Source organism: Trachemys scripta, chromosome 7 (assembly GCF_013100865.1).
Source record: "Trachemys scripta elegans isolate TJP31775 chromosome 7, CAS_Tse_1.0, whole genome shotgun sequence".
NCBI lineage: Eukaryota > Metazoa > Chordata > Testudines > Emydidae > Trachemys > Trachemys scripta.
Window position 1 is genome coordinate 84614316 of NC_048304.1, and position 23316 is coordinate 84637631.

General features: G+C 44.5%; 1 protein-coding gene across 3 annotated transcripts in view; it reads right to left on the minus strand.

The window, feature by feature from the left end:
- Positions 1–272: 272 nt before the first annotated feature.
- Positions 273–23316, minus strand: part of UNC5B (unc-5 netrin receptor B) — a 159864-nt gene continuing 136820 nt past the window's right edge. For 2 of the 3 annotated variants that reach the window (XM_034776033.1, XM_034776032.1), the window contains exons 8-17: positions 22380–22412; positions 19492–19686; positions 16555–16944; positions 15649–15736; positions 14321–14489; positions 13695–13928; positions 10767–10916; positions 9347–9511; positions 7331–7509; positions 273–6071 (exon numbers count right to left, since the gene is read on the minus strand). In XM_034776033.1, the coding sequence (XP_034631924.1) occupies positions 5906–6071; positions 7331–7509; positions 9347–9511; positions 10767–10916; positions 13695–13928; positions 14321–14489; positions 15649–15736; positions 16555–16944; positions 19492–19686; positions 22380–22412 (1769 nt within the window). In that variant the 3' untranslated portion in view covers positions 273–5905. The remainder of the gene's footprint in view (positions 6072–7330; positions 7510–9346; positions 9512–10766; positions 10917–13694; positions 13929–14320; positions 14490–15648; positions 15737–16554; positions 16945–19491; positions 19687–22379; positions 22413–23316) is intronic. The other variant, XM_034776034.1, reaches the window with a different exon arrangement.

The window sequence follows — 23316 nt, forward strand, 5'->3', positions numbered from 1 at the left end:
CCCACAGTTAAGTTCCAATCAAACTCTCACTTCCATCTAATAGCTGGAACAGTGCTGAGGTCTTCTCCCAGCAGTGACTGACAAGTGCAGATGGGGATGGATAGGAGTGTTGAAAAGCCATTACCGAGTAGTGGGCTGGAAAGGGCCTGTAGAGATGGCAGGACGAGAGTGCTGGGCAGTGAAACCAAGATTAAATTTTCCTAGAAATAAGACCAGCTGGAGCCAAACCCACCTGGAATTGAAACAGGAATAAAGAAGCAAACCACATTTCATTTTTATTAGACTAGGAAATATAATTTATTGCATAAAAATTACTTTGTTACAATAGGAATGCTAAACTTTATTTACAGTTCTTAGTTTACAGAATAAACAGATGTGTGTTTAGAGGATGCTGTCAAACTCATCCCCTGGACATATAAATATGCAAACAGAATGCAGAGCAAGAGAATGGACGCTCTCAACAAGAGAAACAACAGCTGATTTTTTTCAATGAAACTATGAAATGCCTGCCCAGTATCACAAAGCTGCTACCCTGCTTTGTGTGATCATAGCATAGTGCATCTCCAAGGGACAGAGATACACACACATATGACCAAAGGAGAAGGCAGCATGTACAGTACTTGGACACTCTGACCCAGTGATCTGAGTGCCACATACACTATAATCCCACGATCCAAGAGAGACGAAGTCAGAGAAGGGGCCACAACACACATACACTGATCGGAGTGAAGCAAATACCTTCCCTTCCCTTTCCCTCCCTCGCGCACACACACAGCTCCCTTGATCAGAAAGGCTAAGAAACACACACACACACACATACACACAGGGATCTGAGAAAGAGAAAAGCACATATACAGACATTCTGGTTCTGTACTCAGAGAAAAGGGGACACAAACACACATTGATCTCCTGATCTCACCCACACGCTGATCTGAGAGTGAGACAAACACACTGTGATCCTTTAACCAGAGAGAGAGAGAGAGAGAGAGAGAGGGTCAGACACACTGACAATCTACACCTGTCTTCCAAGAGCAGAGCATTTAGGATAAATTTCATGGATACCACTGAATTTCTAAGAAAATAAACAATGACAGGTTATTTACAGTAGCTTTGAAAATGTTAAAATGTCTGTGTATTAGCTGAGTGCTTTAGGACTTCCTACATTACTTCCCCTATTTGCTTACTTTGTTCAGATTACAAGCAAAATTTCAACAAATCAGATTATGAAATGATGTCACACAGACTGGTAGAACTCTCTCTATATTACAGCCATATTCAACTCCCACCAAAATCAACAGGAGTCTGTTCACTGACTTTAAGGGGAACTGGATTAGTCCCTCAGTTTCTAGCCAAGTCTACACAACACATTGAAAACCCAGTTGATGTAATAACACAAAGAAATGTCAGATAAGCTTGGAGCTCTCCTCCCAACGCAGTCCCCAGCATTGGGAAATGGGATTGTGATAGAGGAAGGTCATGTTTGTCAAACTTCCTGAATACTGTGCAGTCACACTGTTTGCTTTAAGAAGTTTTGTTTGTTTGTTTTTAAAAAAACAGCCACGCAAAAATATTTTCAGCTACATTGGAGCATTTGATCTATCCAAGTAGTCAGTTTTGAGTCTTAGATGATTTAAAAGTTTCATTAAGATATACATCCAAAACTCTGAATACATATCCCGATCTGTATATTACCTACAGATATATACAGATTTCCAGGTTTTAACGGCTTTTTGCAATTAAAAAAGGGGAAAGTGAAATTTAATATACATAATATTTAATGCACATTTTGCGTGTGAAACAAAAGATGTTTCTGTTTGCGAATTACACTAGTGACCCTGAAATTCACAACACAAGTGTACACCTAGGAGAAAATGGCTGAAGTGCTGGCAAAGAAACTTTTTATACAAACTTTTTAGACTTCTGAAGAAAACAGATTGTGTTTTCACCATAAAAATGGTCCCAGTATTTAAAAACAAAAAAACCCAGAATAGCTTCCATCTGACTAATCAGGCAAGAAGGTACAGCCTCTCCTACATGTAGGCCAGGCTCCAAGCTCTGAGACTGTCCTTTTCAATCAAGTTTCAAGACTGGGGCTGATTTGTTCTGCCACTGTTATGGTACCTCTGTACAATGAATCCATCCGTTCCCAATGTGGTTGTTTAAGTAGACCCTGTGGGTCCCTTTTCCTACTGTCTGCTGTCAATTTGGAAGCATTAGAGATGGAAACAGGCTTCCAAGTACTTGTGTGCCAAAGAATTAAGCAACTGGAGGTTTAGATCCTGAGGAAATACCAAACTACCTTATAAGGGCAATGTCTTATTTTGTTATGCACTGGCTCCCTGAGTTTGTGTTTACTTTTTCTTTAGCTATAGAACTATACCACAGATGGTGAACTGGAGGGAAAAGAATGTGGAAATACATGATGGGAAGCTCACTGTATTCTGTACAGTTTTAAATTATTGGCCACAAAGATCTTGTGGTAAGTGCATTGGGGGTTTCAGAGCAGATGCAGTAGCATCACAATATAATGCTGTATTGTTTGTGTCATGACGTGTTTATCCTGGAGGAGAAACTTTTAAGATGCAGCAACCAGAGTAAAATATTTCCATTTGTGGCTATTCAAAGTACCCTTCAGAATATTTTTCCTTCATTAAAATACCACATCCTGGAGATGAAACTTATGTTGTGTTCATGGATACCCCTTAATTAAAATCAGCTTTGTTATTTAACCAACCTTCATTTCAACAGAGCACTTTTAATGTAGAAAAGAAGGAAAGAAAGGAACTGCTAAGTTCAAAGAGGGAGAACCACTGAGCCCCATGCCATCCTTCCCAGACAAATTAGGTTACCCAGCCAGATTAGTGAGGGACTGTCTTCTACTATACATATTCTAATATTTGTCCAGTGTAATTTTAAATGGTCCACAAATTCCCCAGCCTAATCTGTTAGGGATTTTCATCACCTTTTCTCAATTTCTCCATTATTCCTACTTATATCTGCTTGTGCCACCCTAAATAGTTCATCTTCTCTCAAATATGTGTAGACTTATACACCCTTTAGTCAAGTTTGACATATTATGGCCCAGATCCTCAACTGATGTAGCTCCACTGCAGACAATGGAGTTATGGTAATTTACATCAGCTTGTCTACACATGGAGTTTTTCAGGAATAGTTACTGCACTTTAAATTCATACCCTGGTTTAATCCAAATTCATTTTATTAAGTGTAGACAAGTCCTGAGGAGTTGGTTCTTAGTTCACAATCTTTTCTCAGTCAGTCCCTCCATCAAACGCCTAATCATTTTTATTGCCCTTCTCCTATCTCCTTACAGTTGGGTCAATGTATTTCTAGTACTGTTGCACTGAAGACTGCATGCAGTATGCCATAGCGGTAGCACTATGACCTTATGACTCAATGCTGACTGCATATGCTGTTGTGTTGCATTGCTAATTTTTGCTGCCACATGGTGCTGCAAATGTCTAATTTGCAGTGTTTTCTTATTTCCCCCACCCCACAATTTCATTTAGTATGATGCCTGCCAGGTTTCTCTTTCCCAATGAGTTTGTGTTTCAGATGATCTTTTTCTGCAGATAAAACAGCTGCATTTTCCAATTTTAATCTCATATTGCTATCTTCAGACAGTGTTTCCAATCTCACTGGGTCCCCTTTGTATTAGTTCTCTTTCTTCACTGGTATTTGCAACACATTCTAGTTTTCTACCACCTATGAATTTCATTAATGTGCTGTTTACTCTCTCTTACAGATCATTGACCACTGCACGACCATGCTAAACTCCTCTCCCACTTGCTGCACTATTCTTTATGGTCTCTCGACCAGCGTTCAGTACAAGCATATTTCAGTCAATTTATCAAAGTAAGAGTTTGTGAAACATTGTATCAAAAGATGGATTTGATTACAAGAACTTTAAAATGATGTGGTCTTCAAACTAATCTCTATATTGCAGGCCACTGGACCTTGCTTTGTAAAAATAACCCCTTCTCACTCAACACTCCCCCGCAGTGGGAACTCCTTGTTTAAAGTGCCAAAATATAGATTTAGGAGTCTAACTGTAGGCTCCCATTTTTTACAGTCTTGGCTTATGGATGGTGGCATGTTGCTGTGTGTTAGTGCACGACTGTATCAGTGAGTGTGTGTATTTACATTGTTGATATGAAGGTCTATTTATCCTAACAAGTTTCTTTCTTTCTTTCCCAAATGTCCCAGAAGAATTTCCTCCTAAAAATATGGATCTTAAATACTTTGGGCTCCAAAATCTGACCCACCCCAGGATTGTAATAATCTGATGGCAGCTGTCCCATAGATACCAACTAGCTTTTGATGAATACACCACTGTGTTTAAGCACTAACCTTCCCTCCTAAACAACCCACATAAGAGAAGAAAAACCAAACAAACAAACCGCTACTGTAGCCTCTTGTCCTCCTCTTGCTGGCTGTGCTGGGCGTTTAGTGAGTTTTCTAACAAAGGAAACTCCCAGAGCTGTACTGATTGCATAGGAACTAGGAAAAGGCCCATTACCAGTAATGCTCATCTTGTTCAATTTCCTGCCAGTGCAGGAGTATTCCCTGCAGTTTAGTTTTAAACATCTCACATTTGAGGGTGTCTACTGCTTCTTCTGGGAGAGACTTCCACACTCCCAACGACGAATACACTTTCCCCTGAAATGCAGCTGAAAGTGTCCTTTGTACATTATCATTCCATTGAAATGATGACACTGGTGCACACAAAAAGAAGCTAATGCTCTGAAGCCACATTCTTCTCTCTGATTCAAACAGAGATGAGATGGGATTGGGAAGGAACGATCCCTGAAAGGAGGGTGAGAGAAGGCTGTGTGAGGTTTCAGCTTCTGTAACAACGCTGAGGACTTTAGTTGCCATTTGAAAAAAACCATGAAAAGAGCAACAATGTCCCTTTAACCTTGTTTCCAGAAATGGGTTTGTTCTTCTGTGAGCTGGTTGCTTAAGTGGCCTCTTTGCATTGTGCTGCAGCCCTAAGGAAGAGGGCTCAGCTTGCCCTTTCTGTGCCACGTGGGTCTCTAGGCACTTAACCAATCTGACTTCAGCAAGGGTCCAGAGATATGGAAACAAGTTGTTCTTGATTTTTTGTGTGTGTTTTCATTACTAATTCTCGCAAGTGTTTTACTTTAAATCTCTCTCTCTCTCTCTCTCTCATTCTCACGCAAAGCGGACTGATGCTCTTGCTCACACACAAAAGACTTAATGTTTTTGTTTTTTTAAAAAGGACTCATCCAAAGATCTGGATAATAAATTATTTGCGTTTCCTAAGAAACTGTGGTTTTTTTCCTTTTTTTCCCCTTAATAAGCTGTCTGAAGCATTTGACAGAAGTAAGCAGTTTGGCTAGATTGTACTCGAGTCTTCTAAGCATAAATGCCATTAAAGAAGAAGAACAAAGGTGGGGGGGAGAAGAAAACCCCCCCAAAATGAAACAAAAATAAACCTCAACCCAGACTCTAGAAGCCCTATATTCCTGCATGCTATGGCGGAAGCAGCTGCCCACTTCCACCAATGGCTGTCATCATGGTCACCAAAGATGCACTGCTCTTGCGCCGCAGTCCGGAGGATGGCCAGGAGGAGGAGAGAGCCTGTTTAACACTTGGATTGCTTGTAAACGGTGTGGTTGGATCTCTAAGGCGGATAGTGACTTGGTGAGGGAGGAGTGGGAGAAGGAGTTTGCCTTTACCCCTCATTGTTAGCTACAGATCAGCAACCCACCAGACACAAAGTAGAAATTGGCCCCGTCTCCACAACCCTTCCCTACCAGTTCAGGAAAGGCTGTTCTCTATTTTCTTCCTCCTCCTTCTCTCCCCCCTCCACTCTGTCCTTCTCATCGATTGCCTAAAGACTACCAGCTACTTGAAAGTAACATCAGCAGTCCCCCTCTGTTGCCATGACAACCAGCATCTCGCTCTTGCCCATCTCTTCCAAGGCACTAGCCAGGGTATTGAGATCACCATCATCTTGGTGCTGGGCTTCCCATAAGTCCAGGATCACCCCTGTTGGGCTGGCTTTGGTGGCAAAGTAGTTCAGATACCTGTGAACGAAGAGAGAGAGAGAAAGTTGTGTTTAACTTTACACATTTACCCTATTGGTATGGTCTGAAGGCAGCAGAAAGGGGTGTTGGGAAAGGAGGCCAGGGTATTAGACTCTGGAGCAAATCTGGGTAATTCTCTCTGATGTGCACTGGGATGGAAATGCCGTAATTGAAATGCAGGGCTCCTCAGGGCATCATCTACATTTATTATACAGCACTGATGCAGAAAACATTCATGGAAAAGCAAGGCATATTTTATTTTATTAAAATTACAAATGCTCTCTCTACCCCGCCCCCAAAGTGAAATCCTAAAACAGAACAGCCCAAGAGCCATCAAGGTCCCTGGCTGGAGGTACTTGCTTTGCACAATCATGGCAGAATTTTAGGAATGTTCAGCCAGTCCAGGATCTAACTGGATGCACATCACTCAGGGCTCTACAGTATGAATTAAAGGGGGGAAAGCACCATTCAAACCCAACAGGGAATATCAACTTCCCCACCCTCCAGGTCTCAAGGCATTGTGGCCGAGCGGAAGGAGCACAGGGTTGGGAATCAGAAACTCGCGAGCTCTAATTCTCTCTCAAGTACTGGATCACTGTGTACCCTTATAGAAATCGTTTCACCCTCTCTGTGCCTCAGCTCCCCGTCTGTAAAGCAGGGATAATAGCAAAGCCCTACTTCACAAAGGAGTTGCAAGTATAAAGTAGTTCCTGAATGTACAGCTAGTGCTACACAGTGGTATTTCTGAGTCACCAGAGCTTCATTTCTGTGGCTTCTTTCACATAGTATTCCTTCCCTCTCCCTTCCCTTATAAGCCCACTATCGTTCTCGATGCTTGCCGGCTTCGTGTCATCAGAGAAACAGCGCTGGATCCCCAAAGTGCTGTACTTGGGGGCTGCAAAGCCCTAAGAGGTTTCTGTGTTGTTGGTCAGACACTCTCCTCGAGGCTTGTGTAAGATAATCACTTTCTGTAACTGCCCCTTGAGACTTAGCAATGCTGCAAGAGCACCTTCTGGGGGCTGGGGTAAATCCACTCTCTCAGATTGTTTCTGATAAATGTAAAACAATGGGCACTAAATGCCCAGCACATAATCATGCTACACCTGGGTCACACCAGCCCCCACACTATGCCTCAGAGGAGAAAGTGGGGAGAGTGCAGAGTAACAAGGAAATACAAAACTCTGTTTTCCCAAATGACAGGTGTGAGGCAGGAAGGTGAGAGCCGAGCATCTACTGCTATACAGCGAACTGAAACCCACCGATCCATGGAAAGTTTCTGAGCAAGAAGTCTCCAGTCATTTCCTCTTGAATTGGGGGCATCAAGGCTGTTGCAGATTTTCTGCCGGATGGATAGTGGGATCTTGAAGGCATAGGGTCCCAGCTGGGTAGTCACAGCACTGCCATGGTGCAAGCAGAAGGCATCAAAGGAGCTGGCATTCTGGGAGAAAAAACATTTCAGAATGATTTAAGAAAAAATATTTCAATGGAGAACTCCTCCCTTATCAGCCTGCACTGTGTCCCCCTTTGTCACCTTACCCTGCCCACAATTCAGGGTCTGTGCATTCCTGCCCAAGAGCAGGGATGATTGTGTTTCTTTATGTGGAATTTCAGCAGTGCTTTCAAAAACTATCCAGCAGCAAAGATAACTTGGGATCACAGAGAGACTCAGACAGACCAAAAAAAAAAAGATCAGGACAGGGAAAGAGAGATACAAGATGGTAACATTCACTAAAATACATTAGGCATGGATGTCTAAGAACAGAAACAAGAAGAGAGAGGTGGATAACATGCCACAAAGAATAACAGTGAAGCAGCTAGTTCTTAGTGACACCAAGCTCTTCCCCTGAGGGTCCCTTCAGTGAACCCAGTCGAAAGCAACCTCCAAATATCAGTGCATGTGGCTAAACAATTTGGAGCAGAGCCAGTAGCATCAGAGCACATTTTCAGGGCTACACAAATATTAAAGCCTTGAAATTCCCAGTGACTCTTCCAAATGCACTGGCTTCCAAAGCCCAGCCCTTGGCCTCTTCATTCACTCCCATCTCATTGGTTAGCGCACACTTTCACCTGGCTGTGAGAGGGGACAGTCCGACTGGCATTTTAGTGCCATCCCCAAAACAGACTCTGGGAAACAGAACTCACACACAGCAGAGGTTATGTGCTATTATTTCGTGATCCACAGGTGAGTGTTCTAGGGGTTGCTCATGTACCAAAAATCAATGTCTCATCGATATTTTCAAAAGCAGGGTAACAAATTCTTATCACAACTTAGCCCCTTTGCTGTTACTGCCAAAATCTGCTGGTATCTCAGCAATAGTGTAACTGGATCAATCAATTCAGTGGGCTTTTCTCTGTACCTCTCTCTCTCTCTCTCTCTCTCTCGAAGTGAAAGCAGTGCTAGTGAAAGGAGGCAGGTTGACAGACCTAGATACTGAAGGTTCACTATTTCTCTAGTCCTGGCAGGGAGAGCAACAGTGCCAGTTTCCCTACACTGCCTTGCCATTCCACAAACTGGCTCTACAGGGGCCACCTCTGAGCAGAAGAGGGTAGTTCAGTTTACAGGCCTTGGTCATTGTCCTGAGAGTCACAAAGAGAGCTAGTTACCACCAACTGTGAGACAAATCTCTGGCTGAACCAGAAACTTAAGAAACAGGAGGCCATGGCCAACACAGATGTTAATGTAGCGTGGCATCCATAGTGGTAAAACATTGAGGAGTACTGAGAGGGGCTCAGATACTATAGTGATAGGCAACCTCTATATTAGATAAAATCGATATACAGGGATTCATGGAGGACATCTGAGGACCATTTCTAGTCTTCTCTGTTACTAGAGAGGATGGAGGACTTCCTCTTTGGTAACTAGCCTAGTGGACACATCCACAGATGGCTGTAGCTGAGCCTCAGTGATCCCAGGCTATTATCTATGGCAACAGCAGCAACACGGCAAGGGACATTTAAAGAAACAGGATGCTGTTATTCTTTTATTTAACAAGAGTGGCAAAAAGGGAAGTGTACCCCTGAGGCAACAGCACCAGCTTTCTTTGAGCTAGTTGAGAGCCTGATTCCAGTCTCACTTACACCACACATATCAGCACTCACTCTATTGATATCAACAGAATTACACTGTGGAAAACTCGGATCAGAATCAGCCCCTGGGAGTTCAGGTCAATACCCTCAGAAGAGATATCATCAGACCCTGCTCCTTCCTCTGCCCTCCCAGGTATAACTATGAGTGGGCACAGCCTCCTTGCTCTCTTCCCCTTCTCTTTGCTCACCTCTCCGAGTGTAGTGTGCAGCTGGAATATCTGCCCTTCCCCTTCCACCTGCCGGACGCAGATCTTGCAGGTGAGCTCTGTGGAAGCCAGGCTGTATCTCTCCAGGGTGAAGGTGCAGTGCAGAGCCCTCTGGCTGCCACTCCAGATGTGATAAAAGGGGATTTCCTGTCACAGCAGATGAGTTCAGTAGAATGTTACACAAATCTCAACAACCCTTCGTAAATACAGGAAGGACTTCCTGACTAAAACCCATTGGGTTTTTCATATTTTAAATTATTTATTTTTATTATTTCTTTAAGTGGTAATTTTTTTAAATGCCTCCCAAAAAAGGTTCTAGGTGCCTGACAATTAACTGTACAACAACCATAATAATGACCACACAGCCCTGTAAATACCATAGAGATTTGCTTTTAAATCATATTCTAGATTTCCCAGCTTCAACTTCGACTGGCAGGAGATAGGGATCATTCTGTGCTGACAACTGGCAGGGTGGGACAGGGAAAGCTGACAGACAGTGACCCAGCTACCATGCTGGGACCCTGAGTCAAATATGGTAAGTGAAATTTCCCCTGCTGCCTTCTCTTTCCCTTAGAAGAGTGATTATCAACCTGGAGTAAGTGTACCCCTGGGAGAACATGGGAGGTCTTCCAGGAGGTACATCAACTCATCTAAATATTTGCCTAGTTTTACAACAGGCTACATAAAAAGCACTAGCGAAGTCAGTACAAACTGTATTTTTATGTCTAATTTTGTAAGCAAGTAGTTTCTAAGTGAGGTGAAACTTGGGGTACACAGGACAAATCAGACTCCTGAAAGGAGTACAGTAGTCTGGAAAGGTTGAGAGCCACTGCCTTAGAAGATAGCCCGAGAGCAGAGAGATATATCACTCTCTTAGCAGATAATCACGGGTAGATGGGGGAGCCCTAAATCTTGACTAGATAAGAAAGTGAGTAGGCAAGGTGCTGGATTACTAGATCGCAATAGTATGAACATTGCTTACTTATCACCATCAAAGGCATGATCACAGATCTATATCAGATCATGTAAAGCATAATCCAAACATACTTTTGCACCTGGATTGCTGCTGGCATTCAAATATATATATAGATATACACACACACACAGAGTATATATACAGTGTCATTCATGCGTTATTGCTTAATTATATATGATTGAGCATGATACATGGGTCCCTGTGTGAACGGGTGTTCTTTTCTACAAACAGATGGATGAATAATTGCTTCATAGCTGTTGTTTCTACAGGGACCATTTTAGTAAAGTTTCCCTTTTGGGGGCATCTTAGGATCACTCCGCCCTGTCCTTCTCCTCCCCCCCCAACCTCTGCACTACTAGCTAAAGTTCCAGTGTACTGCTACACATGAAAATTCCATGTGACCCATATTACCACTTGGCCACCCACCTGGTATTTAGCCAGCAGCTTGCTCTTCCACAGCGAGTGGGGGATATCATGGATGGAGAGGCGTAGGTTGTGATAACTGTCTTTAAAGAGTAGTGGCTTGGGTTCCTCTATCAGGTAGCCACCCAGAGTCTTTTCCAGTTCAAGCACTTCCTATGGGGCAGACAGAGGATGGGAAGCCATGACATCAAAGGTTTCCACTATCAAGTGGAGCACATGAGTTTTTAAGGCAGCGCTATGTCAATGCAGGGTCCACACTGTTCAATGAACTCTGCCAAAAAACTTTACAAAGTTCAAAAACAACAACAACAACAACTACATTCACATTTAGTATGTTTTGAAGATATTGACATAATGGATAATGGTTGGTGTTGCAATGCAAGCCAACCAACCAGAGCTGAAATGACAAGAAGAATGACACCAAGTTTAGCCCCAGTAATCAGCAAAACACAGGGAAATTCAAATCCACGGTGTGACATGTCTCTTAAGAATTACAACAGTTGCACAGGTGCAATGATAAAACAAGAGTACAGCATCCTGCACTAAAGCGATATTTTAACATATAACAGACTAGGCAATGCTTACAACCCTTGCTGTGCTTCCCATAGGGTCTTCTTCAGGGTAAGTTACTTCCCTGATGAAGGACTGATCATTTGAAAGTTATTCTGATTCTACAGAACACACTCTCTCTAAGCTAGACCCCAATGAATTTTTTGCTGGTGAAATGCGCCATATTGACAGCCCTGGAGAATAAATTCTTCCACTTATCCAAAGAAGACCTACAATAGTGCAAGCTTCCAGATACTGCCTGGGCAATATAACTAAACTCTGACTCAAAGGATCACCTCTAAGGGGGGATGGGAATTCAGTTTTCTCCCTCATTCCATTCTTGGCCTGTCTGTTAAGGAGCTATGATAGTACATTGTGTGATGCTGACACCTATTCACCAGAAACTGGACTTAGTCCACCAACTCATTTCATAGAGGCCATCAAACAGTCATCAGATGGGAACAACTTTCAGTCACTACCATCCTGATTTGGATTTGAGTAACCTAGATGTGAAAGTCTGTGCATCCTCATAAGTCACCCCGTGGATATTTTAGAATCTGAAAACAGAACGATGCTGATTGCAATGTAAGAGTTAATGAGACAGCACACAACACAGTGAGGCCAGAAACATTGTTTTGGCTTTGGACGTTGGAACCTGCCATATTTTTCAGGTAATCGGAAGGTCTGTATTTCATAAATATGTACAGGTGGGGCACTTTAACAAGTGTGTGTGTGCCACCAATGTTAATAGCACTGCTCTGCTTCAATAACAACCCAAATCACAATAGTTATTTTCAGTTCAAGAGACACCTACTGGTTTCTAGCATGTTCTTTTTTCATCACCACTTTAAACTTTATTTTACCAGTGTAAGACAATGTTGTTTTTATAAGAAAAATAAGATCCAATAAGATTGCCAAGTGTGGAACTCCATCTAGAGAGATCACAACAAGGGCAAGAAAGTAACACAGGAAATAAATGGAACAAGCACAAAGGTCCCAAGGCACCCACCTTAAGAGATGATTTATAAGAACTAAGTTTAATATTATTATTAATTATTATTATATACCACAGACAGACAGACAAGGAATCCTCGAGTAGGAATAGGGAAACATGTCTAAGCCAGGGACAGTGGGAGCTGTGGTGAACTGAGTATTATCATGGTATATCAATTTAGGGTTCATTAGCACAGGAAGGAGAGAAAATCTTCCAGCAGTGACAACAACATAAGCCCTTGTGTAATCTCTGCAGAAAGAAGGCACACAATATAGGCTATGAAACACCCTCCCTTCCCCTCGATATTTCCTCCAAGGACCATGGAAAATGTTATGGCTGATCTCTGGGGAACACAGTAAACATGCTTATTATTTAACTTTGGACATTTTTCACAGGGTTGCATCAGGTTGTTTGCTCCCTGGAGCCAGACCTTTCCGAAAGACACCACACAGCATCTTGCGTGCCAGCATGACCACATTTGGAAGCAATGGCAGGAGCAGGCTGAAGCAATTTGTAGCCCAAATACAGAGACGGAGGCAGCTGGAAGAGCAGTATTCATAAGTAAACTTACATGCACTTAAACTTATGGGGGAGGGATAGCTCAGTGGTTTGAGCATTAGCCTGCTAAAACTCAGGGTTGTGAGTTCAATCCTTGATGGGACCACTTAGGGAGCTGGGGCAAAAATCAGTACTTGGTCCTGCTAGTGAAGGCAGGGGGCTGCACTCGATGACCTTTCAAGGTCCCTTCCAGTTCTAGGAGATAGGATATTTATAAGCTTGATATTAACCAGCTACTGTGAGCCAGAGTCACAACTGGTGTAAACCACCACAGTCAATGGAGCTGTGCTGATTTATACCAGCTAGTGGTCTGGCCCTATATATTCAGAAATTTGCACAAGGACTAACAAACTTGTGGGCTGGTGACCTACTCAAAGCATAGTTCAGGTTACAGATCACTTCATGGAAAGATTCCAAAGCCCTCAGGATTATACCAGCTCTGGATCAAGTGCAGCAGATAAACCTACCTGAAAATCTCTGATGAATATATTGTCTAACGTTAGTGCTGGGCTAACAAAAATGGATTTATGTCTGTTGCCCATTGGGACTGCCAGGCTCTAAGCTAGTTTGCTTTCCCCTGTCATAGAGAAGAACATGCTCACAGTTAATCAGTGTTTTTCCCTGCAGTCTTAGGATGAGAAAGAGCTGGAGAGTGACAAGACGTTCAGAGTTCAAAAAAGAAACACTTTTATAGCTTAGTGATTATTCATTATTTGCTCTATGGTGAAACGATTTTATGAATCCACAGGTACTAAAACGGGGCTGGAGATAGAAAAATGTGACAGTGGGGGGTTGCTTACTCGTGACCCCAAACTCTCAGGCAGCGTTACCTTCAGTGCGTCTGGTGTGTCCTCCAAGCAGTACACTTTGAGGCTGTATTCTAATGAGGTGCAGACGGTAGGTGCAAAGATAGCCAGCTGGAGTCTCTTGATGGCTGACCTGGAGTAGGACTCTCCCACAAAAACATAGGTGCCAAGCTGGTCTAGTAAAACATGGCAAGACTTAGGCTCAAGCTGGCAGTAGCAGGGAGTGTTCAGGGTCTCCTCATCCAGAGTCACAACTTCCTAAAGGGAGGGATTAAAAACAAAGGTTCCTGGTCAGCCCTTTGCTCCAGAGTAATTTGTTTGGCATAGGCACTGAAAAGTTTCCACTCATCATTCACCATGACACTTTCTGTAGTGCTGCAGGAAGCTAGCACGAGAACAGCTGTGAGCTTTCCACACAAACAGCACTCCATCCCTGCAGTAAACCTGACAACCAACCCCTTGCCACCCCCACCCCTCCCGCCCCAATCTGAACTCCTATCCTTTCCCTGACAGTGACAATTCCTCAAACGGCTATGACTGGAATTGCTGTGACCTGGTCCAAAGCCTGCACTCCCACGTGTCTCCTGCTGACTGAGGTGGAGCTCTGTGATGACATTTTGTTTCCATTGTATTATTAAAGTGCACATTACCTCCCAGTTTCCTTGGTGGGATTGTGTTTTCAGCTGGAAAATCCAGTCTGAGGAGTTGATGTCTGCACAGTGGGGGATGGTGAGAATGACTGGACGACACAAGAGCAACCCAGTGGGTCCGCAGGTCACCATGGGACTCAATACTGTCTGCGTGCCTTCTGAAGGTAAGCTGGAGGGGATGAATAAACACATACAGAAAATATTTAGCCAGCCAAGTCAGGCCCCTGAAGAAAGAAGGCCAGCCTGCACAGTTCTGACATGTGCTGCTCATAATTGAGGAGAGGGGCAACCTGGCATCCTCTAAACTTAACGGGCCTGATTCCCACACTGTGAAACCAGCAGCATTACAACCACATGTCATAGCGTGGAGAATCAGTTCTACTGGGGTTGAAGACACTGGGATTCCTCTGTAGATGACAAGGAGCAATTACTGGCAATCGAACTACTGTGTTTGCTACCAGGAGTTCTGCTGGGCTACGGAAATACTGTAGAAGAGCTAGCCAGGGAGTTGTTTAGCAGAGGACACATACTGAACAATGGACAGACAAGTGGCCAAAAGATTCCAAGTTTGTAGTGTAGCCATTGCTTCTGGAATCTTCACTGCCTTCGTGAGAGGCCCAGGTGCTGCACAGAAATCCCCTGACAATGGGTCACAAAATAAATACAAGTGGCAAAAGAACTCATTCTGTGCCATATTAGCAAACTACACAGCAAGACACACTGCTTTCCCTCCTCTTCCCTATGTCGCCAGCAATAGTCTCTGCATCTTTGGGTGCAGAAATAAAAACCCCTTATTCGTTATTTACTAAGCACCAGAGAAAATGCTCGATGATCTATAAAGCACAGAGGAAGATATAGTAGCTGACTCAAAGTGCTCACAATCACACATACACAGCAATCCAATTCAGACACAGAATGCACCAGGTGAAATTTACCACAAGGAAGCATCGGCTTTTTATTGTTAATTATGAGAAAGTAAATTCTTCTTTGTTTGGCAGCTAGAATTGAGAAGCTTAGTGGAAGAAATGCTTTAAGGACGGATTTGAATGAAGCAAAGGTAGATGCTCATCCCAGAAAGGAAGGAAGGAAAGGTGTTCGAGGTGTAAAAGGCATAGCTGAAGAAGCTGTGAAGTGGAGGATAGGAAAAGAGACAAATGGAGTGTGGCTAGGCATGAGGCCTGGTCCGAGTAAGAAGCCAGGGAGAGAGTAGCAGGAAATGAGAGCTGAGATGCAGGACAGTGAAGAGGGAATTCAGATACGCTATCTCCTTCAGGTGGTAGTTACGGTGATGGCAGACTGCAGCACGCTGTACAGTACATTCTACTTACAGTGTGTTTTCTGCCTTGTTGATGATCAGGTACATTTCGTAGAACTTCCCCTGTGGGATTGCTCCATGAGGCACCAGCAGACTCACTCCTAGGGAAAAGAAAAAAAGGAGGGATTCTTCACAGTGAGGAAATAATGAATGAAACCCCATTGAGAACAGCCAGTTTCCTCATGGGTTAATTTCAAATGGTGGGAACACTGTGCAAACTGAACTGGGGGCCTCCCTTGTTGCAGACAATGGTGTGAGAGCTTGAAACCTCCTGCTGTTCTAACCCAAAGCTTCCCAGAATCTGGGACTGCTACTGCCACTAGAAGTCAGATACCATTGTGTTGAACTGTCTGTATCAGAAGTGATACAGAGGCAGCTGGGTAAGGCCTGTGAGCTGTAAGTTGGCAAGTGCAGTGAAATGATCATGTGTTGGGTTTATTTCAGCTACTGGCCCAGATGCTTTCATCAATATGATTTGAAAGCAGCCACCCTTGAATTTGTGGCAGGGCCTAAGAGACTTTCTAGCCTGCCAAGATGGAAATCACGCCAGACTCCGTGCAGTCAGGCAGCATTCAGAGACAGGATAACCCTTAGCACAAGAAGTGGGTGCTTGTTTTCCTCCAATGCTCTCCAACAGGTTACAACTGGAGTAGCAAAAATACAAAATGATGGTCACCTCACGATGGTGACTGATTCCCATTCACTGTACCTTAGGGAGATACACAGGCCAGCAGCTTAATGGGGATGTCATTATAGAAAGGGATATTTGGATGCATCTTTCATTCCTAATCAGCACCACACTGTCTTCAAACCCAGAGGCCAACATCACAGGCCTCACTACTCAACTGTAAGTTAGCTGACGTTAGAGAGCAACTGGGACAGCAGCAACCACAGCTGCACCTCCCACTCTGGCTCTTACCTGTATCCGGGATAGTGAGCCTTCCTCCCAAGCAGCCAAATGTGCCAGTGGCACTGTTCCCATGCTCCCGGGGCAGGGTGAGGAGATGCTGAGAGCCCATGGCCTTGTTCCTTATGTTCATAAAGTGATTGTCCCTGGCAATGTCCCCTGGGTAGGTGCCCGTGGGCACTGCCCCAAGCAGGTCTGCCCCGTCATTCAGCCTGGGGGAGGAGGATGCTGTGGAGGAGTTGTACACTTTGATCTTTAGGTTTGGGAGTGGGTCAAGCAGGGGGGAGTTGGTCATTGGGATCTTGTCAGAGGAGTCCTGCAGGGCATACATCGGGCCACGATATACACCGGCATTGGCTGTTAGGTCAGGCTGCATGGAAGGGTGCAACAACTGGGGATTGTCTGCAAGAAGAACAAAGATGAAAAAGGCAAAAACTTCAGTAACTTGTGAATTTAAACATAAATCAAAAGAGACCTACATGGAAACCTAGCCTTAGTGAAACAATGGGCTCAGGATGTGTAAGACATGTCCCTGGGAGAAGCAGGTTATAAAGCAAGAGACTGGAGCATGGACTTTGAACACATCTGTCTCCCTTTTATCAATTACTTGAAAGGAAACTGCCTGGACTGAGAATCAGGATCAAAACTCCCTTAAGAATGAAGGAGAAGCTGCATCATAGTGTATGTATGGAAAGTTTAACAAGAATCTGAAAGTAGTCTGACTCTCCTGTAACTCTCACAAAGGAGTTGGCACTTCATTCCGTGCTGAATAGCTGAAATGCTTTGTGTTCTTTATACTTTCTACCAGTTCTCTTTCCTTATTATTTGTATTCCTGTTGTGCCTAGAGGCCCCAATCAAGATCAAGGCCTTACTGTGCTAGGTACTGTATAAACATGAAGTCATTATCTTGCTTGATTTGTTTCCTTATTTTTAAGCTCAAAAATAAAATGACCGGTGAGCAGAGCTGGGTGAAGATTGGGAATTCCATTTTGCAGAGGATTTCAATACTTTGAAATTTGTCCGTCCCCCCCCCCAATTCAGAATTAAACCCTCAAATTTCAAAGTCCTCCATGAAAAGGCAAGTGCTGGGGTCCGGATACAGAGACAGAACTGGTGGGGCTGCCCCAGAACCATGGACCCAGGAAGCCCTGGCGTCTCTGACTCTGGGGCAGTCCATCTTGCTGGCTGCCCTGGGGTTGCAGGTGGGGCTGGTGAGCTGGAAAGAAATCAGGCAGGTTTCAAAGACTACCCGGTTTCTGGAGGAACTTCACAGAAATGAAGTGTTCCGTGGAGATGGTTCTGATTTTGACAAATCAGCACATTCCAATGAAAAACTGTTCTGTCAGAATTTTTCCAACCAGCTCGACCTGTGAACTCGCCTGTTACTTCAGTTCTCAGCCTATGGGAACATGGAGACTTGACCCACCCTCTGTCTCCATTGAGAATTAATAGGCAGGAATCAAATGGAATCTGATCTGTCAGGTCAGTGTGCAGGGCAGACAGAAATCCCTCTCCCATGGGTACTGCCGTATTTATGGATAAATAGGTGAACAGAAGAAGAAAATGCTTCCAACAGCTCAGAGCCAATGGACCGGACCTATTGCCTATTTAAGATAGAAATTCTGATTTGATTTTTTATTTTAAACAAGTTTTGGGGGCAATTTAATATCAATTAAAGGTGCTAGATCAGGGGTGGGCAAACTATGGCCCGGGAGCCACATCCGGCCCTTCAGATGTATTAATCTGGCCCTCGAGCTCCCACCAGGGAGCAGGGTCCGGGGCTTGCCCCGCTCCAGCGCTCCAGTTGGGGGCTTGCTTCACTCCGTGCATGCCGTGGCGCTGCACAGCTCCTGGAAGCACCAGCATGTCCCCCCTCCGGCTCCTACGTGTAGGGGCAACCAGGGGGCTCCGCACACTGCCCCCACCCCAAGTGCCGCCCCCGCAGCTCCCCTTGGAACCACATCCAAAGGGAGCTGCAGGGGCAGCACCTGCGCCACCTGGCTATGCCTCCACGTAGAAGCTGCAGGGGGACATGCCGCTGCTTCTGGGAGCTGCTTGAGGTAAGCGCCGCCTGGAGCCTGCACCCCTGACCCCCCCTCTGGCGCCCCAACCCCCTACCCCAGCCCTGATCCCCCTCCAGCTCTCTGAACCCCTTAGTCCCAGCCCAAAGCACCTTCCTGCATCCTCAACCCCGCATCTCCAGTCCTACCTCAGAGCCCGTATCCCCAGCCAGAGCCCACACCCGCTGCACCCCAACACCCTGCCCCAGCCCAGAGCCCCCTTCCACACCCTGAACTCCTCATTCCTGGCCACACCCCAGAGCCTGCATCCCCAGCCGGAGTCCTCATCCCCTCCCGCACTCCAACTACTAATTTTGTGAGCATTCATGGCCAGCCATACAATTTCCATACCCAGATGTGGCCCTCGGGCCAAAAAGTTTGACCACCCCTGTGCTGGATTGATAAGCATGAAGCCTGAAGTCCTCTGTTTGCCCACAGAGCCGGTACAGTGCAGGAAGTGGAAATGCAAGCTTCCCTGCAATGCCCTGTGGGGTAATTTGGTCTCTGGAAGTCAGTGCAGAGAAAGTGCCAATTCATTTCAGTTGCAGTGGTGGCTTTGGTGAAGCAGGCAGTTGAACCTCTTTTGTTTTCTGAAGAACACATACAAAACAAACTTCTGTATGCAAAGGGTTCTGGCATCATGGATTCTTTAGTACTGGAGCACTGACTGTGGTTCTCACTCACAGGAAGGCAATGGAAAGATGAGGAGAACTTCAGTTCACCTCTCCCAGTTGGATAATAAATGAACTCTCAATGTGGCCTATTCTTCCCCTGAGTCTGAGCCCCTTTATTTTGATTTCACCTTCCTCCCTCAGCCTCCTTCCTCTGGGGGAGCAAAGATACTGCTGGACATGATATGAAGGAGCAGGCCAACTGATTTCTTCTTACCGTGCCTGGAGGTCTTGAAGTTGACTGGGTGAAAGCCTCCAGTCAGGGCAGCTGAGGAGTCTGTGATGTCAGTGTCAAAATCCCGGCAGCTGCGCCGGTACACAACCACTCCAATGGCCATCAGGATGACGATGAAAACAAAGATGGCCACAACCAGGCCGGCATACAGGGCCACATCCCCCGTGGTTTCCAACACTAGGAGAGAGAAATGAGAAAAGGGAAACTAAGGAAACAGGGGCTTTGCACGAATCTGCCATCAGAACTGTGCCACCCACAGTTGGATCCCTGCATGATCAACCCACTGTCTTTGCACAAAAGACAACTCTAATTCTACGATTAACCCAAGCTTTTGGCAAATGCTGGGCGGGGGAGGCTGGGCTAGCACAACAAGTTAACAAATGGGTTCAAAGTGTAGTCCAAAAGTGAGAGCAACATGTTGGATATGCATATCTGTATCCCCAAAATCAAGAGTCACAGTGTGTGTGTGTGTGTGTGTGTGTGTGTGTGTGTGTGTGTGTGTGTGACACAGAGACACNTGTGTGTGTGTGTGTGTGTGTGTGTGTGTGTGTGTGTGTGTGTGTGTTAGACACAGAGACACACCCACACCCAGCGTGACTCTTGATCTTTAGGCTCCCCAGTCCAGGGAGAAGGAAGAAATCTGCCTTGAAAGAAGATACACATGTAAATGGAAGAGATGATGACAATGAGCTAATAGGATAGTGCATGGAGAGATGCCATAAAGCGATCACTGGGCATTCTTCCATCTGCTCCCATCTCAAAGCAGTAGATGTGTCAACTCAGAAAAGGAAAGTACCAACTGCTCCGGAATGGCTGCTCTGGTGATTTGGTCAGCTGCTGCTACAGGGACACCTAAGCCAATATGTGTCACATTAGCCTGGGAATGTCCAATGTTAGGATTGAGGAAGCTTGAACCAGGCCCATGAATCTCTGCCTCTGTCACTGACTGCTGTTAAAATCCCTGACTCCCTTCCTTTCATTCTTCAATAGCAAATTAACCCCTATTTTATCCAGGGTATTTGCTCCCTTGATTTCAAATGAGCTCTGATGACACCACTATGCCAAGGGAAGGAATTCTAACTCCTCAAGGATCCTGCAGCATCAATGTCTTGCCTCCAGCATATTTTAGTGTCAAAGACAGAATCTGCACCCACCATTGACTGGTGTCAAGTGCATGGAGTCAGGCCATACTAGAGAATCAGATGCTGCTGTTTCTGAGACATACACATGTGTCTTATTTGAACATTGCCTCCAGGAAAATTACTCCAGATACATCAAACAGCTTGGCCTGAACACTCATGCTCTCTATTTTACCCACTCTTTTCTTTTCTCCTTTCCTGATTTCCAGGTGCTCTCAGATGATATTTAGTTTAGCTTCAGGGTTTCTAACCTGTACAGGGCCAATGCCAAGTATATGGATCAGAACCAAGGCTAGTTTGTTATGATTATTTTTATTTCGTGTGTGTGTGTGTGTCCTTTGCAGGGGTAGGAGTATCACAGAAACATTCCAATTTGATAGGGGAATAGCTGGAAACTTATACTCATGAAGAACCTGAAAGGACCGTTTCCCAACTGAAAAATGTTCATAGAACACAGTATTTCAGAGCTATTGTGTACTCCAAAATTCTTCTAAACTGTGGGAAGAATCCAATTTTTAAAGTGTTCTTCTTTACATGTGTTAAATTCACTGTCTTCAAGAACTGTTGATCAATGTTTTATGTTCTGCACCTTTAGAAGGCAGTGTTGCCAAAGCTCATGATTTCATCATTGGTCTCATTATAATTATTGTTTTCCTTAAAGCCCCAGCTCCTGGAGTCAAGTGGATATGTGATGATTTCATCCTTCATTCTTAAAGAAAAATTACATTTCTAGCACTTGTGGCTACAGAAAAAGCTTCAATATGTGACCCAGTGCACCCTAAAGGCTCAGAAAGCAGAAAGCAAATAAAAAGAACACCAAATCTATTATTTTTACAGATCTTATGATTTTAAAGCCAGTATCATGATTTTTAGTGAGCCTGACTCATGATTTTTGAACATTTGTGATTGGCAATACTGAGAAGGAGCACACACTATCAAACCTTATAATGTTGACATGACTGGGGATGTAGTGGCACAAGAGGGAAGTAAATAAAACAGCCACATTAGTTTCTGTTCTACTGAAATCCTGGGAGAGAAAAACCATTGGTCAAATGGAAAAGGACAAAACTGGCAAGGAAAGAAGTTTGCAATGTTGTTGTTGTCATGTTGGCCCCAAGGATACGAAACAGACAAGGTAGGGTGAGGGAATATCTTTTATTGGACCACTTCTGTCGGTGGCGGGTAAAGCTTTTGAGCTACACAGAGCTTTTCCTCGGAAAAGAACTGTTATTTCCTAAGTTGCTCTGGGTGCATTAACAACAACAGGGCTAGGAAACGAACAAACTGCTGGCACTGGTTTTAATTCAGGGTAGGGGAATCTAAGCACTTGTTCTGAAGCAAAAAACAAACCAAAAATTCCAACTTTTTTTATATGTATACAAACAAATTCTGTTCGGAATAACTTCATGGACTTCGGTTACTTTGGATATATTCTGTTGTAACTGAGAATAAAGTTTAGCCCATGTAAATTGAGAAACTGATGCCTAGAATATAAGTTAAATTTAGATCTCTCAAGCTTGATGGAGTAACTGTCCCTTTAACATCTGCTAACCCTTTCTGGTGTATTTCAGCTCTCTCCTCCCTTGCTCACTAGAGCAACTACATAGAGAAGCCCTTGGAGATGGAGCTTTCTAGTTCCAGGCTGACACCAGAGGTGCCAATGACCAAACAAAAGAAAAAACAAAGTAATGTATCACAATGAAATAAAGTGGCTATGAAATGAGGACTTACAGTGACTTTTGGGTTCGGTTAAAACTCTTTTATCTGTTAGGAAAAACAAAGTTAAAAACAAAAGGTGAAAATGATGATGATGATGATGCTAATGGAAGGAAACAAACACAGTCATCAGCCCCAGCACACCAAGGGGAAAGGTCCCATGGGACATAAAAACCAGTGAATAGTTTAGAGAGAACAAGGAGCCTTGGGCTCTTTGGAGCTCTGTGAAGCCATGCAGAAGCCTTGCCCATGTGGTAGTTTTAGGAAAGTAGGCTTGTGACCTCTCTCCCACCCTGCAAGCCTGGCTGGCCTTGCTGCCCATCCAAAGGGGCCTACGCTGCACAACCAGAATGGCAAAGTTTGATCTACATTTCCAATAGGCTGCGGGAGACTGAGAGCACAATGACCTCTTCCCATTAAATCGTTTACTTCAAAAGGACGAGTGGAGAGACAGCTTCCCAAGCCGCTCCACCCACTGCTCACATGAGGTTTTAGGGGAGCAGAATCTGCTTCTCTTCTGCCCAGCTTCCTGCTCTGACAATGAAATTCACTCACTTCCCAAGGGGTTCAACAGACATAAACCCCCAGGCACTTCAGGCCCCAGTGACAAAGTGATGCCCAGTTCTCAGGGCTAGCCTCTGCCTCTTTTAGGTGTAGTGGAAAGTGAGAGGGGTCCCCCTCGCCTCAGCCCAGCCCTGAGAAAGCCCCACTGAATTTCAGTGCTATTTTAATGAGTCCAGTGCAGCAGGGAGAACCATTCATTCTGTTAAAACCAGTGGTTACCACCCATTGGTTGGTCTTTTAGTTGGCACTCCCTTGTGATGGACTGAGAGATGCGTGTCCCCGTTCTCTGCCCATCTCCTCACTTACCATACCCCTAGCACAGTTATGCCACCTCTCCTCTTCTCTCTCTCTCATCTCTATTCTCTCTCTCATCCCACTTTCTCCCTCT